Here is a 16,764-nt window from a genome sequence, read left to right on the forward strand (position 1 = left end):
CATGCTGGGTTCACAGTCCCCTCCCTTGAGAAAGAGGGTAACGATACTACCCACTTCATGGTGTCCGTGTGAGGACGGAGCCGAATGAAGCACGTGGAGCAGTCACACATTACATGCTAAGAGTCACAGCAATCACCACTGCTGATTAGACCGTGCGCCCTGCTCCCCACCTCCACTCCACCTGAACGCCCTCCACCCTGCACTATCCCTTCGTCCTTAAGATACAGGCAAGTTGGCATTTAAATCCTCACAGATTAAGGAAAAATTCCACAGAAATGGAAAGTAACTTTTTCAAGGTGGCGGCCGAGTGCCTCTGTAGCCAGGTCTCTACTTCTTGTCTTTCTAGAAGGAATGAGAAGGCACTTACCAGCTCTCCAAAGTGTTTCATGGCATATTCTAAAACACCAGAAGCTGCCTCAGGCTGTTGTAGCTTATTGTTAATGCTGAGGAAACAAGAGGAAGACATAGTTACACGCATGCACTGGGCAAAATGGCTCATCAGCATCCCGAGGATGAGGTCTCACAGACACGGGGATCCGCCACCTATCACCACCCAGAAAGTCCAGCTTGAATGATTTATCTGAGAAAAGGGTTTTGATTTCCTGCCCCCATTCTGAGGAGCAGAAAAGGCTAGGATCTGGTATTCTGGCCTGTTTTCTAGACAGTGGAGACTGATTTTCTCCCAGAGGCTGTCTGGCAAGCAGTGCATGTCCAAAGCCTCGTGCATACGAGGCCTGTTTTACTACTGAGCTATGTTCTCGTCACACATTTAAATATTTTTAAATTAGGGCTGAAAAGATGGCTTAGTGGTTAAGAACACTTGCTGCTTTTAATGAGGATCCAGGTTTAGTTCTCAGCACCCATAGGGACGGCTCACCATTGCCTGCAGTTCAAGTTCTAGGGGAACTGACACCCTCATCTGGCCTCTATGCACATTGCACAAACATGGCGCACAGATATACACATAGGCAAATAACAGAAAAGTAATTAAAAAAAAAAAACGGCAAAATTCCCATGCCTTCCACTCTTGCTCAGTGCTCATCTGCCAGAGACCACTATCTGCAAATCTACAGGCTTCTTTGGCCCCTCTTCAGGACCACTCCCTCCCTCTGCAGTAACTCTTGTGGCCACCAGCATATAGATGCTTTTCACTGGGCTCTGCTAAGTAAAGTCACCTTCAGGAGGTGTGGGCCCAGCTGATGGGAGAACTGTCTGTGGGCTGTGAGCAGTGACACGGAAGGCCTGGTCCCTGGGGTTGATCAGAGGTGACAAGATGGCCCTGAAAGCAGGAGAACTGTGAGCCTTAGCCCCCCATTCTCAGCAACTGAGCCAGTGCTACTGGTATGGAAGGGAGGGAAATGGGGAGCATTAAAGCAGGCAACAACAGTTGTATCCTGTTACTCCTGGGCAAAGCCCAACATGTTAAACACCAACCTGGGAATCTAGACCGACTTACTGAGCATGGCTCTAGTTTATTGCACAGGGTACAAACTGTTTACTAGAGTAGAATTAATTGTTAAGTGGTTTTGGGAATTCCAGGGTTTGGGTTCCATGTGGCAATATGGCAAGAGCTTGCTGTTATAAATATTTTTTTTTAATTCTACCACTTTTCTTCCAAAAAAACTGAAGGAACTGCCCAGAAGTCTGACGGACTAGAGAAGTTACCAACATTTGTGAAAGTAATAATCGAATGTCTCATTACAAAGCACATTTCCAACCATCATTCCTCTGGCCTCGCTTCCCTGAGAAAATCAGGAGAGAAAGGTTGAGATTTGTTCCGTCTTACTAACGAGGACACGAAGCCAAGGACACCAAGCCTAAACTCAGACTGAATCAGGATGCCCCCCTAACTCCGGGAGCAACTGGATGTCTCTACTAAGAAGTGGGGAATGGGCTGGCAAGATGGCTAGGTGGAGACAGGCACTGCCGCCAAGCCGACAATCTGAGTCTGATCCTCAGGACCCACGTGGTAAAGGAAGGAACGGACTCCTGGAAGCTGTGGGCATCATGGCAGGTGAGCCCCTAACCTCAGTGGTCTACTCTCACGGGGTAGGGTGAACTGCACTGCTAACCAACATTATTTGGTACAGCTCTGCCACTATCTAGTTCTTTAGCCAAATGGAAGTCTAAGAAAACAGGAAAGAGAAATCCAGTAAACATGCCCCGAAACATGGTTCTTCATGTTCTCAGTGTTCTTGTCAGTGGACTCCATGGTGGCCTTGGAGGAGGAAGTCCTGGTAGGAGGAAGTTGGCCTGACAAGGAAGCTGAGTGTTCTTTGCCTAAACCAGAGGGTGCTAACTCTAAACCGATGGAAAAAAGTGAAACAAACAAACAAAAACAAAACCACCACACTAGTTTTAGCAACTGTCTTCTAGTCTTGTGCTCTGAACAGATTCTGTTTCAAGAACAAATTATGAACGTTACAAATTGCTTGGCTTACTCTGAGACTCGCTGACATTGTGGTTAAACAAACAAACCAAAAAACCCCCAAACCACATAAAAAGCCTTTGCCTAATCCATTCTCCCACTAATTATGCATAAAAGAGAGTTTAACAAGAACAATCAAAACTGGGAAGCCACAATTTGACATCTTTTTTTGTTTTTTGCCATGGTTTAGCAACACTGCCTTGAGAGACAGGCCAACGTAGCACTGGGCATGGGGAACGAGACCTCCTCGTTCCTTAACTCCCTCAGCCGTCCAAACGAATCCCTTCTGCAAGTGTATCCCACACGACACTCGCAGGCCTCGAGGATGCAGGGGGCTAGCGGGAAGAGCAAGCGAAGCAGGCTGAGCACAGCAGAGGGATCAGGCCTTAAGCACCGGCCATGGAGCTGGGATGCTTCTTGGCCCTATAAGCTGCTCTTGTGTAGCAATAAGAAAACCACTGAGAAATTACCTCTGGCCGAGATCCATGAAAAATGAGAGGGCTCAATCAGAAATTAAATTTATGATCTTGGGATCTGAGGCCTAAATGATGCAAATCTTGTTGATCAAGAGAGCAGGTCTGGTGGCTCACGCCTTTAATTCTAGTACTCAGGAGGCAGATGCAGATGGATCTCTGAGTTCAAGGCCAGCCAGGGCTACACAGAGAAACCTTGTCTTGAACTCCCCCACCCCTCAAAAGAGAGCCCGTCTTTTGGAGGCTTTAATGTTTCCTTCTTCTGTGACCCTGCCTTCAGAGTTGGGCTGCGACAACTTACTGTATTAGGAAGAGCGCTCACCGCATGTGGCAGGAGCTACATTTATGTGAGGAATATCAGCCCTAGAAAGCGGACAGTTATTAGTAGACCCCTTTATATGTGAAGAAAAGAGGTCACAGGCTGTGGAATGCCATGCCACCATTTCAGAGACATCTTAGAGCTGGTGAGGTGGCTCTGGCTGCCAAGTGTGACAACGTGAGTTCACTGTCTGGGACCCAAGCCAGGACAGTGGTCTTCTGATCATCATGCAAATGCCACTTGATGAGAATGGAAGGACAGGTGCGTTCTGTTCTTGAGAAGTCACCTTTGTTCCCTAGCCCCCTTCTGAAAAGCCCACTTTACAGCAGCTGGGGTTGTCACAAATCCCCTTCCATAAACCCCCACTGTGTGCCCCCCTCCCCCAGTCTTTCCCTACTGACATTGAAAGATGCAAAGGGTCAATGACCCTAGCCTTAGCCCAGCGGCAGAGGAATGCTCAACACAAACCAGCTCTACTGCTGCTGGTAAAGACGCAGCAGCAAGCAGATGCAGAGACTGAGGTATGGGCAGCCACCACTACCTAGCGGTGGGCGGAAACGACTTGTGAATCTACATCACAAGTCAAAACTGCTTACCTGCAAACTAAAACCCAGAGTCCACAAATGGGCCTGACTTTAGGAAAGGAGAAAGTCGGCTGGGAAAGTGAGTGGTCTATTCGCTTTGCTCAAAAGACTGATTGATTCCTTTTCTTTCCGGTTTAAAGTGAGGCCGAATTCAAGAGCCGGAACTGGGAGCATTCTTGCCAACTGAGGGAAACACTTTCTGGAGTTGGTTTGAGCTAATGAGTAAGGACAAGAAGCTGCCTAGTGTCTTTACAGACAAGCCGGTCACAAAGGGCACTTCTCTGGGACTTGACAATCTGCTTCCTGAGGCTGGGAGAACAGCCTGGTGAGACATCAGAGAGGGGTTTGGAAGCGAGGGAACATGAGGCTGCCAAAGTGGGAGTGACAGCTGAGGCCCTTGAGCTGCATGGGGGCCCACCGCCGCCTGTGATCCCTCCTCTGCAAGCTGGCCCCTCTGTGCTTTCTTCCTTTCCTTTTTACATTTTGTTTTGTTTCGAGACACAGTTTCTCTGTGTGGCCCTGGCTTTCCTGGAACTCACTGTGCAGACCAGGCTGGCCTTGAATTCAGATACCTACCTGCCTCTGCCTCCTGAGTGCAGGGATTAAAGGTGTGAGCCACTAACACTCGGTTATCTGTGCTTTTTCTTAAATTATGATTTTTTAAAAAATCTTGTTGGTTGACAAGTTCACATGTATACACACTGTCTCTTGAGCTTATCTACCCCACGTCCCTCCCCCCATTCTCTTCTACTCTTCCAACATGTCCACCTCTCGTCCCGGGGCTCTTCACAGGTAGTTTGTGACTAGTCTCACTGAGAAGGAAGGGACTGACCCAAAAGCCAAGCAGCCCAGCTGCCACTCGTGCTACCTGAGAAGCACCCTGAAGGGTTTCCTGATCACTGTTCACAGTAGCTGATTGGAGTTTTCTTCCTCTGTGGCCTTTAGCTCTCCCTTCTCTTAGCTTCAGAGCCTTAGTGACCTCAGGCCCAGCAGTTAAAAGCACAGTGCAGGGAACCCCTTCCACACCAAGCCTGGAGGGGTAGAGGCCCAGGCAGACCTGGGGCATCTGCGCTCCGTCTGCAATGACTAGGCTTCCCTGTGTGCCATCAGGAATTCACCAGAATGTTCCTGCTTGCTTCCACATGGCCCTGGGCCTTCCTTCCAGTGCAGACTGTCTGCCTTTTACTTGGTTTCCTGTCAAAGGAGAATTCTCTGAATTCCCTTGGCACCAAAACGATGACACATGTGTCCCAGCTGGCAGGAGACGGTTGGAATGGGGTGTCTTGAGCAGCCACAACGGACGGTGCAGAACACTGCTTCGGCTCCCACACACTATATGACACAGTTGTTTTCATCGCACAGAGCTGCTTCAGGCGGTCCTGCTATTCTCCCAGCACTGAGCAGTTCTGTGCCCAGTGCAGATCAACAACGGAACTGTCTGGTGCCCCCACAGATCCAGGAGGAAAGGGTTGGCTGCGCCTTGATGTCTTCATCAGGCAGCTCAAGAGCCTTGGAACAAAAGAATGTTCTGTTCAGGGACCTGAACAAAAGTCTCTTTTGGAATGTATTAATTTCAAGATGGAAGGACACAGAGAAGACAGGAAGCAAAGGGACATTTGAAACTCTACAGAGAGGAGGTGAGGTGGGGTCATTCAAATGCAGATAGGAAGGGATATGGTGGGAAAATATAAGATCTTAGAACTAACCACCTGAAACAAGGTGAGATGGCTCAGTGGGTGACCAAGTCTTCTGACCTGAGATTGATCCCCAGAACTCACATGGTGGAAGGTGACAACTGAATTCCAAAAGTCATCCTCAACTTCCACGTGTGCAATACTGCACAAATGTGCTGACATGTTTCTCTCTCTCTCTCTCTCTCTCTCTCTCTCTCTCTCTCTCTCTCTCTCTCACACACACACACACACACACACACAAATCAACTAATTAAATTTTTTTCTTTTGTTTTTCAAGTCAGGGTTTCTCTGTCCTGGGGCCTGTCCTGGAACATCTCTGTAGACCAGGCTGGCCTCACAGAGATCCACGTGCCTCTGCCTCCTGCGTGCGTGCTGGGATGAGAGGTGTGAGCCACCACTGGCAGGTGGCAAACTTAATTTTTTAAAAAACTTAGGAAAAGGACATTTTTAGTCTTTCTCGTGTATGTTAAGAAAGAAAAGACGGACTCCATCACCATGACAGATATTCAAAGCTAGGACATTTGGTACTTTTGCAACTCTCAGGAATCTATGGTACTAAGACTCCTAGCTGAGTAAAACACAAACCCCAGGCATAGGGAGAGGCTCTGCCTCAAAGGACTAGTGAAGAGTGATAGAGAAGGGCACCAGATACTGCCTTCTTCTGGTCTTTGTGTGTATGTAAGGTGTGTGCGCGCCCCACTTTAACATGTGTACACATGTACACACACATGTGCACATACACACACGCAAGCATGCACATATGCTTATAATCCCAGCACTAGGAACTGAGGCAGCAGGATCATATTAAGAAGTTCGTGCAAGCCCAGTGGCTATTTTCTGACCTTCCAAATACATATATATATTTGGTTTTCTGAGACAGAGTCTTCCTATGTAGCCTAGGCTGGCCCTTGAACTTGTAGTGTTATTTCTGTGTCAGCCAGGGTGCTGGGAACATAGGCATAAAGTACCACACCCAACAAATCATCTTTGTAACTTGTTGGAGAAGGGAGACACGGAGAGGCAAACACACATGATTTTGGTGGCATAAGGTGCTGGCGATTGAGCCCTGGCCTCACACGTATTAGGGGAGTGCTATTGCACTGACCTGTATCTTTAGTCTCCCCGCCCCAAATTAAGACACACTCAGTCAGGGTAGGAAATATGTTATATATGTACTATATAAATATTAGTACAATATAATTTTAATGTAAAATAATCCCACCTGTGCATATTAAATATATTTTACATAGGGATACACAGCATATGCTTCTGCCTTCTGCTTTTACAGGCATTTCTACTTTACTAAGATACCTTATACTTGCTTGTTTTGTGAGTTTCGAGACGGTCTCACTAAGCAGCCCATGAACTTGCTGTTTTCCTACCCCAGTCTCTGCAATGCTGGGGTTTCAGGTGTGGGCTACCACAACTGGCCTCATAATTCTTTTTAATGCTATGCTAATAAGTCATCACCAAGAGAATCCAGTTGGCTGACAGTGCTACCTGGTGGGTCCAGGCCACAAGGAAACTGTGTATGCACTTACAACTCCATGTGCCCTCTGGAAACTGTCCCCAGAGGCCAAGCACTGCCTGGTGACAGGCTGGGTACATACTGCTTGCAGGCATCTCCTGGATGGATGTGGACCTGGTACCTAATACAATCAAGCATGTGGCACAGGTTGGTTCAAGCCTCAGAGTGTCAAAGCACACGATCTGTGAGGGCCAGGTTTCCAACTGAGGAGCCTGTCTGAGGCATGCTGTAAAACTGATGAATGGCTGTCACATTTCCAAGGCTTTGGCTGATTTAGGGAGCTATTGGCAGGCACACTGCTCCCGGTATGTCAGCCAGTTAATTACTTCCAACTTTATCTTTTTGACAAATTGGCTGTTACCTCTCTATTCTGCAACAGTGGGCGCTGCCCCTCTCCTGGTGACGCCTGGAAGTTTTTCTCCCTTTCTCTGCTTCTTCATACCCAGAGAGAAATGAAGCACTCAGGCAAAAGACTACAAGAAAGAAGATGTGGGTGGGGAGGGCTCAAAGCTCAACCTGAACCTAGTTTGATCTACTTGGATGCAAAGCACACTGTGTATTTTGGGTGAAGTCTGATCTTGGCCTCTGGATGGCCAAGACCTGGGGCCCATGTGGATGCTGTGGGCAACAGAAAAGGGCTGGCATGGAGCGATCAGGTAGCTTCCAGGTGTGCCTTTTGTAAAAGCAATATGGGCTGTCCTACACTCCACCCATCCCTTCTGATGTCAGAGGAAAGGAAACTCGGCCTATCTATGTATAGGGAGGGAGCTTAGGAGAGAGGTGACACACAGACAATGAGCGTCCCAAGGAACTGAGATGACAGTGGTGTCACCACTGATACACTTCACTGTTACAGAGACAAAAGTCAGAGAGACTGTAAATCCCAGAGTAGGTATTAGGGACTACCCCTTTGGAGCCCCACCTCCATCTCTTAGATCCAGTAAGGTATTCTACCTCGGGCTTTGTGCTGAGTGTCAGATGCAGCTACAAGAGAGGACAGACAGACAAGGCCTGTTCTTCATGGAGTTTACAGGTTAGGGCCATAGTTAGATACAAATACAAAAAGGACTAACAGAAACAAATGTCATGTAATGGAACAAATGGGAAAATAAAGCAACTGGAGAATAATGTGGGGATCGAGTTCAGCCCGGGAGTCAGGAGAGATGTTCCCACTGAGGTGACGATGTGAAATGCTTGAGATTTACTGTACTTCAATCCCAAGTCAGGTACTACTCCATTATTGGTGCATCATTTATTTTTAAACAATTTCTAGAAGGAAATACGCACGAAAGAATGTCCCTAAGTGCAGAGACAGATGGATTATCAGCGGAAGGACACTTGGGACTTCACCAGACAAAGTACAGAGCAGTGCACTGCAGCTCCTGTCACCTCCCACCCACCATCCCACTCCTCATGGGGACTGTCACTGATGTCTAACACTCAGCCTGCTGGTTTTGTGGTTTTTAAGATTTCTTTTCTTTTTTTTTTTTTTGAATTTTCGAGACAGGGTTTCTCCGTAGCTTTTTGGTTCCTGTCTCGGAACTAGCTCTTCTAGACCAGGCTGGCCTCGAACTCACAGAGATCCGCCTGCCTCTGCCTCCCGAGTGCTGGGATTAAAGGCGTGCGCCACCACCGCCCGGCAGATTTATTTATTTTCATTTTATATATATGAGTGGTTTGCCTGCATAGATGCCTGTGCTTGCAGAAGTCAGACAAGGGCACTGGATCTCCTGGGCACTGGGATTAAGGGCAGCTGTGAGCCACCATGTGGATCCTGGTGCTCAAACCTTGGTCCTCTATAAGCACAGCAAGTGTTGTTAAACAGAGTCATCTCCCAGCCCTTTGCTTGTTAGATTTTGAACTTGTGACTACCTGGTCTCATGCTCTGTCAGACACACCGTGCTGCTGAATGCTGTGGTACCTGCCCTTCCTGCTGTGGAACAGTAATTTGCTGTGTCAAATGCTACAGTCTGCATATGCAACTGCTGACAGATTGATTTCAGCTTGGTTCCTGGGAGAGGCCTTTCCATGAACTCTCCTGAGTGTCTGTCGAGCCCATGTGCTTGCACTGCTGTTGAGAAGATAGCTAGAACTCCAGGTCACAGGCTGTGTTCAGCTCTGCACGGCACCATGCTGGTTTCACTCTTCACACTTCCCTCAGTAGACATGAAAACCCAAACAATCTACTTTTCTGCCAACATTTGCTATTTTCGGCTTTTCCACTTTCACCCTCCTGGCTGGGATGCAGTGGCGTCTTACTGTGGTTGGAATGTGTGTTTCTACGCACACTCACGAGATGCAGAGCCTTGCACATCTCCTCCATCCTGAACTCGGTGTCTGCTCACATGAGCCACCGGGTGGAGAGGTCTTTATACGTCTGAATCCAGGAGTATACACTGCAAATATTGTTTGATTTTCTATTTCTCTGTCTCTTTTTTGTTTGTTTGTTTTGTTTTGTAGACAGAGTTTCTCTCTGTAACAGTCCTGACTGTCCTGAAATTCTGTAGACCAAACTGGCCTTGAACTCACAGAGATCTACCTGACTCTGCCTCCCAAGTACTGGGATTAAAGGTGTGCACCATCATGCCTGGCTCCTCAGAGTCTTCTACTGAAAAGAAATGACTACTTTCCTTGCATTTCCTTTTCTTTTTTTACCATTTAGCTCAGGCTAGCCTTGAACTTGCTATATAACTCAAATCGTTAAAACGTACACTCCTGCCTCTGCCCTGAGTTCTGGGACATTAGGAGAGTGCCACCACAGCTGGCCAGCATGCCTTCCTGCTTTCCCTTGTGTTGGCAGCAGGTCAAGTGACTGTCTCAGTGGCAAACGTTCCAAAGACAGCTCCTGCGGTAAGGACAGCGGGACCTTTGCATATCGTTTTAGTGAAAAGTTCCAGGACTTTACATGGTTTTAGCACTTCAAATGAAGGTTATAATAACCCCATTTCTCAGGCAAAGGCACACGAAAGTGCTGGAGGACTAACAACTTGCAAACCACACTGCAAGGAGAGAGGGAATCCAGGTTCCTGATCTGGACTGATTAGGTGACAGGGAGTCTTTTCTTAAAGGCTGAAGCTCAGGCAAAAGCTGGGCTTATTCCCTGTTGTCCAGACTCTGACAGAAGTGTGGGCGACCAATCCCAGAGCCACGCCTGGCAGGACTGAGTCTTCCTCTCTGTCCTAAGTTTGTGACAGCTCCTTGTAAAATGTCAAGCCATCTTTTTTGGAAGGAAGGTGTGAAAAGGAAGACAGTCCACAGAGGCAAACTACTAATTCGGATTCAGCAGGATTTTCTACAGCACTGAATGATGACCAGAAAAAGAGGTATCCATCCCAGTTAAAACTCATGCTTGCCCACACTCAGTGGGATGTCCAAATAGCCCAGAACCACAAGGAAGCAGCATGGATTGCCTTAGCAGGCTCCCTAGCTCAGCAGTCTCAGTCCTGACTCCGGCTCACAACCTCACCCTCAGTCTGCATTATATAACCTTCAGACAGGAGTTTGGAACTCTTCTGCTGCCTGTGTGCTGATAGAGCCGAGCCAGTGGCTGGCAGGGGTATAATTTAATAGGCGCAACTGGAAACAAATTCGCAGCCTCCTGTCTGAGACCAGAGACTGTACAGACAAAGAAACAAATACTCGTTCCGTTCCCCTCCTCCTTGCCTCTGGCCTAACTCTGTGCTGACCTCACTCAACAGGCACCTGACCCTCCCAGATGAGATGGGAGGGGCTTTAGCACACAGCATGGTAGGGTGGAGTACAGGCACTAACAATATTTAAGATGCTGCCTTGGTGGGGCATTCAGACTTGGGACACCCACTGAGGTCCTCTTCAGAACTTTAGCTTTGAGAAAGGTTAAGAAAGTGCAGAGAAAGGAGACCCCCAGGAAGGAAGAAAACTGCTAGTGTGAGTCAAAAACTCAGCTTCCTGCATCTTCACAGACTCCGCTAGGTACAGACTCTACAGGAGACATCTCAACAGTGCTCTGGACAATGCTACGGAAGACCTGGCTATGCATTATCTTTGTGGCCTTTGTCAGCCACCCAGTGTGGCTGCAGAAGCCTCCTAAGCGCAAGACACCTGCGCAGCTCAAAGCGGCTGTGTGCTGTGAGGAGATGAGGGAGCTCAAAGCCCAGGTTGCCAACCTCAGTAGTCTGCTGGGTGAGCTGAGCAAGAAGCAGGAGAGCGACTGGGTCAGTGTGGTCATGCAGGTGATGGAGCTGGAGAGCAGCAGCAAGCGCATGGAGGCTCGGCTCACAGTGGCTGAGGGGAAGTACTCTGAGATGAACAACCAAATCGATATCATGCAGCTGCAGGCAGCTCAGACAGTTACGCAGACCTCGGCAGGTAAGTGCTGTCTGTGCCTCGTCCCCGCTGAGGTCTCCTGGCCCCAGCACTGCTTCTGGATGACCCGCTCAACAGGACAACTTTGGGGAGCCCTTGGGAGGTGCATTATCATTAAAGGTTCACTTTGTACTTATTGGGGGTTAGTGATGTCCTGCAAGGTTAGCCAAGACCTACCAGTCTCTCTCTGAGACAAAGTCTCATATAGCCCAGGCTGGCTTCAAGCTCACTATATATATATACACACACACACACACACACACACACACACACACACACACAGCCTAGGCCGGCCCTGGACTCTTGATCCTACTGCCTCCCAAGCACTGGAATTGCAGGCATGAAGTATCATGCCTGGCTTCATCCAGTCCATCTGAATTACATAAAATTTCAGCAAATGAGGAGTCTGAACTCCCCTTTGAAGCATGAAGTCTGCCCAAAGTCACACAAGGTTGTTGTGGCCCTGCTATACTTCCTTGCCGGGTGCTGACAGACGCAAAGAAGCAGGAACGGTAGCAAAGAAGTAGACGGTAGCAGCTGCTGCTCTAGAGGCTAAGTTTCACCCCATACAGTGCTTGCGTATCCTCAGGACTTAGTGCAGACAGGTGGCAAATGCCACCTAGCTCATCTCAGTGCAGACATAGCCTGCAACCTTTTGACTGACACCTTTGTGCTCAAGAAAGGACAGATACCCTGATATTCTACAGTTCTGATCTATTTTCCCCATGTTTGCTAATAAAACTCCCCCAAATAACACAAAACATAAGCAAATGTAATGCTGAAAAGCTGATCTTTAGTGGTTGAAAACAAGGCACATGCAATTCGCTCTTCAGGAAAACAATATTTCAGTTTTTAGTTAGCTTGGCACAGGCAGGCCAATAAATGAATCTGCTGTTTAGAGATAAATCTAATTTTCTGATGTTACTGGAAAACATTTGGACTGAGTATATTCTATAGGTGAAGTATTTGCACCCAGCATTATAAACCAAATCAAGAAGTTATGATTGGCTTCCAGTGAGTAAGACCCTGGTTACCCTTGGTTCAGACAAAGAAAAAGTTTTGCCCAAAATTAAGCCTGAAAAGTCTGTTAATTAAAAAGTCTGCTAATTAAACAAATATATAAACCTGTTTCAAAGATGAACCTTGTGATCCTCGGCTTGGGAACCGACAGGTAGGTGTTCTCATTTACCAGAGCCTTCATTTAGTCTGAGATGAAACTGCTCACGCGGAAGAGCAGGCCAGATGCAGAGGCTGTGCCGCTTCTTGCTACTGGAAGTCTGCTGGGAGGGCAGGTGTACCTCATTCCCCTTCCCCAATATGGCCTGTGCGAAAACGGGCACTTTGGGACCTCCCATTTCCACCTGTGCCAGCAGGCACCAAGGAAAAAGTCCCCAGACAGGGAGCAGGAAGTGACTCCTTCAACAGCCAGACTCTCCTAGAAAGTCCCCAGACCCAGGAGCAGGAAGTGTCTCCTTCACAGCCAGACTCTCCTAGAAGCAGCTGCTTCTTTGAAGCCCTGCTCTGTTATTCACAACAAGGACACAAAACCCAGCACAGAGCAGCCTCAAAGCAGCCAAGGAAGCTTTTAAATCAAGCCCAAGGGGAAGTGGGAATGTCTCATTTCCTTGTTTATCAAAACTTGCAGGGCACTGTCCCAATAGGCTCCTTGGGGTTTTGGTTTTCATTTGAGCATGTAGCAAGTGAGATTGAGGAGGGGGTAAAATTTCAAATCTGTCTCCCTAATTCACAGAGGCTATTACCTGAGGAAAAAAAAACCAAGAAACAGCAACCTTCTGAGGTACTAGCAACTTAGCCCCTGGCTGAGGTCCCACCCAAGAAGCCTGAAGCTACTCACAGGGCATCTGTCAAATGGCCTTCACAGGCCATACCATTGTAGTTTCATGGTCTGGAGCTACAACAGGGTGTCTTACTTACACTTACCCTGGAGCTTCCTGGTTAAGATCCCTTGGCACAGGTGAAGGGTCTCCCTATTCCACTGCTTTATAACCAAGGAAGCCCAAACCTGCCCCCACAGTCATGACACCTGCTTCTACTCATGGGCACCCTACGGTAGAATTAAAATCTAGTTCGGATGCGGCAGGCATGCCCTCCCATCCCTGTTCACTCTGGGTGTCCCCCACAGATGCCATCTATGACTGCTACTCCCTCTACCAGAAGAACTACCGCATCTCTGGAGTGTACAAGCTTCCTCCTGATGAGTTCCTGGGCAGTCCTGAGCTGGAGGTGAGGTCACTACTGCCATGTCCTACCTTTGTCCTTAAAGGTCTGGTCCACAGAAAGGGAGACTTGGAGAAGCAAATGGTCCACGGTGGAGCTGTGAGAGTGCCCAGTTTATGGGATCTCTCCTCCAGATCCAGCCACCTGTCAAATGTTAACTCTAATCCCTCCCAACACATTACTAGCTCACACTTCCGGCAAAGTCCTAGAGCAACTGCCCTCCAGGAAAGGAGACATTAGAAGGAGGCACACTGAAGAACCTCATTCTTCCATTCAAGCTGTGTTCACCTGATGCCCCCCCCCCCTTACATCCCCAAGCTAACCACCACGGTGCCCCAGCCCCTCCACACTGGGGGCAATATTTCTGCTACAGTGTGCAGAGTCCATGGACCGACTGCTTGACCCTGTAGACACAGCACACAGATGGGGGAGTCTGTCCTCAAGCTCCTACCCCTGCCCAGAGGATCTTCTCTGTTTCAGGTGTTCTGTGATATGGAAACTTCAGGCGGAGGCTGGACCATCATCCAGAGACGCAAGAGTGGCCTCGTCTCCTTCTACCAAGACTGGAGACAGTATAAGCAGGGCTTTGGCAGCATCCGAGGAGACTTCTGGTTAGGGAATGAACACATCCACCGGCTTACCAGACAGCCAACAAGGCTCCGTGTGGAGCTGGAGGTAAGCGTGAGCTGTGAGGCCCTGATGGCCCAGGTCCACAGCACACGACTACGCATGGTTTGGAAGCCACCACCATGGTCTGCTTACATTAGGTCAGGACGGCCACTGTGGCAACTTCCCTGAAGCTTCAGTACAGCTGAGGAAGATTTTTTTCTTCTTTCTACCTCTCAGCAAAGTTAAACTACAGCTGGCCCAGACCTGGGGAGACGCAGGCCAGAACAGGGTAAACCATAGAGAGATAGAAACACCATTGCCTCTGCCTGGGATCTTTTTAAGTACAAATCTCAGGGATGCTGGGTGGTGGCACTCTAGAAGGCTTCAAGTACAATGTCCCCACTTGCTCTCATAGCATCTCAGAGGGAGATTTAAAACAAAAGTCTAACAGAGACATGAAGGGGCACAGAAAGAACAATCCAGGTCATATGGTGAGTCCAGATTCAAGTTTGGTCTCAGACCTGTGTTTGCTAGCTTCCAGATAACAGGGTCAACTGTAACAGTCTTAACAGAGTCCCATCATTAAGGAGACATTTGGCTGTGGAACTAGAGAGAGAGGAAGGGCTCAGGGTCTGTCGAAATGAAGTCCTTTACAGCTTTCCTAAGACTCTGCTCCTCCTTGCCAGGACTGGGAGGGCAACACACGGTACGCAGAGTACAGCCAATTTGCATTGGGCAATGAGCTGAACAGCTACCGCCTCTTCCTGGGGAACTACAGTGGCAACGTGGGGAAGGACGCCCTTCTCTACCATAACAACACAGTCTTCAGCACCAAGGACAAGGACAATGACAACTGCTTGGACAAGTGTGCACAGCTCCGTAAAGGTGAGGGCTGGGAGGCAGAGGGACAAAGTCTGGGGCCCACAGTACCGCTGAGAACAAGCAGTGAACTACAGCTGTGCTCTGGCTGTGGCGGTCCCTTTGCTGTCAGCTTTAGCGCCATCAGTCAGCCACAGCCTAGGGAGCCATCCCAGCCTACTAGCCTCATCTGTTTCTCATGCCAGGTGGCTACTGGTACAACTGCTGCACAGATTCCAACCTCAATGGGGTGTACTACCGCCTGGGGGAGCACAAGAAACATATGGATGGCATCACTTGGTACGGCTGGCACGGAGCCAACTACTCCCTCAAACGGGTGGAGATGAAGATCCGTCCAGAAGACTTCAAGCCCTAAGAGAAGGCTGCTGCAACGTAGAGCTATTGGAGTGAGGCACGTGGAAGGCTGAGCGGGGCAGAGCAGGATGGGAGGAGGGTGGAAAAGGGTAGGAAGGGAACGGTCTATCATCTTCAACAAAAAGTCACTCTCTAAGGAGCCCGAGAGAACTCTCGGTGCCACCGATGTGAGCACATGTACACACAATAGAACTAACGCACTAGCAAATGGCAACACAGTTAGTAGACCCAGGGGGGCCTGCCACAGGTGCCTCGGGGGGATGACTGTGTGGGCCCAGAGAGCAGCAGCTGTTCTTCACATGACTTTCTGTGGGAAACAGTAATCCAGAGGTCACTGTAGTCAGCTTCTCTAACTGAGGCTTAGATGTCATGAGCAAAAAGAGTAAAGAAGGACTGAGGTGATTCTCAGAGGGGAAAGAGCGGGTGGTGGAGAGGGGGCTTCCTCTTCTTCAATCCCATGACATTTCCTGTGTCTACAGGATTTGTTTTGTTTTTCTTTTGGAGACTGGGTTTCTCTATATAGCTCTGGCTGTTCTGAACTCATGTAGTGGTTGGCCTTGAACTCATAGAGATCTACCTGCTTCTTCTGCTTCCCAAGTGCTGGGATTAAAGGCCTGCACCACCATGATGCAACAGGATTTTTTTGTTTTGTTTTGTTTTTGTTTTTTGAGACAGGGTTTCTCTGTAGCGTTGGAGCCTGTCCTGGCACTAGCTCTTGTAGACCAGGCTGGCCTCGAACTCACAGAGATCCGCCTGCCTCTGCCTCTCGAGTATATAGGTGGCATATAGGATTTTCAAGAGGCACAAAGAGGTGGGGATAAAGAGCAGCTGTCCAGTCGGACTTGCTTCAAGCAGTCTCCAGGAAACAGCACTGCAAGGCCTCATGTGGGAGGGAAGACCAGCAGGAGTGAGCACAGCCTCCGCGCGATCACAGTATGGCCTTCACACATTCTCAGTAAATGTACATACCCATTTTTACTCATTCTGTAAGAAATGGACTCAGAGATTCCCTTTAAAAACACTGCCTATAAGAAGAATGTCTGGAAATGAAGGTAGATGGTGCTGTGGTTAGAAACTTAGGCTGTATAGAAGCACCACCTCGCTTTGTAAAAATAAAAGATTGTAGTCTCTGTTCTAAACATTCAAACTACCTTTTCCTTTTACAATAAATACTATCAAAATTTGAGTATTTTCTTCTAAATTGTTATTATTACCACTGAGAGCATGGTAAAAACTTCAGGTAAAAAGTCAGAATGAGCAGTGACCCTTGAGTTAGTTTTGCATTGAGTCAAGGAAACCAAAGGAGCAGGAAGC

General features: G+C 48.4%; 2 protein-coding genes across 2 annotated transcripts in view; one reads left to right on the forward strand and one right to left on the reverse strand.

Moving 5' to 3' along the window:
• The window catches only part of Mtor (mechanistic target of rapamycin kinase), a 112,376-nt gene that overhangs the window by 50,974 nt on the left and 44,638 nt on the right, over positions 1–16,764 (reverse strand). The window contains exon 29 of the mRNA XM_057783538.1: positions 368–443. Within this exon, the coding sequence (XP_057639521.1) occupies positions 368–443 (76 nt within the window). The remainder of the gene's footprint in view (positions 1–367; positions 444–16,764) is intronic.
• Angptl7 (angiopoietin like 7) lies at positions 10,783–16,636 on the forward strand. Its single transcript, XM_057783539.1, has 5 exons — positions 10,783–11,373; positions 13,514–13,614; positions 14,089–14,283; positions 14,904–15,102; positions 15,282–16,636. Exons 1-5 carry the CDS (start codon positions 11,019–11,021, stop codon positions 15,449–15,451), a joined length of 1,020 nt encoding a protein of 339 aa, XP_057639522.1. The 5' UTR covers positions 10,783–11,018; the 3' UTR covers positions 15,452–16,636.

This window comes from Chionomys nivalis, chromosome 11 (assembly GCF_950005125.1).
Source record: "Chionomys nivalis chromosome 11, mChiNiv1.1, whole genome shotgun sequence".
Lineage (NCBI taxonomy): Eukaryota > Metazoa > Chordata > Mammalia > Rodentia > Cricetidae > Chionomys > Chionomys nivalis.

Bases quoted from the DNA above. Each gene is read 5' to 3' on its own strand.
- Angptl7 (XM_057783539.1), top strand. From the start codon at position 11,019: ATGCTACGGAAGACCTGGCTATGCATTATCTTTGTGGCCTTTGTCAGC. The intron at 11,374-13,513 runs GTAAGTGCTGTC...TGTCCCCCACAG, and splicing joins AGTTACGCAGACCTCGGCAG to ATGCCATCTATGACTGCTAC. The intron at 13,615-14,088 runs GTGAGGTCACTA...TCTCTGTTTCAG, and splicing joins TGGGCAGTCCTGAGCTGGAG to GTGTTCTGTGATATGGAAAC.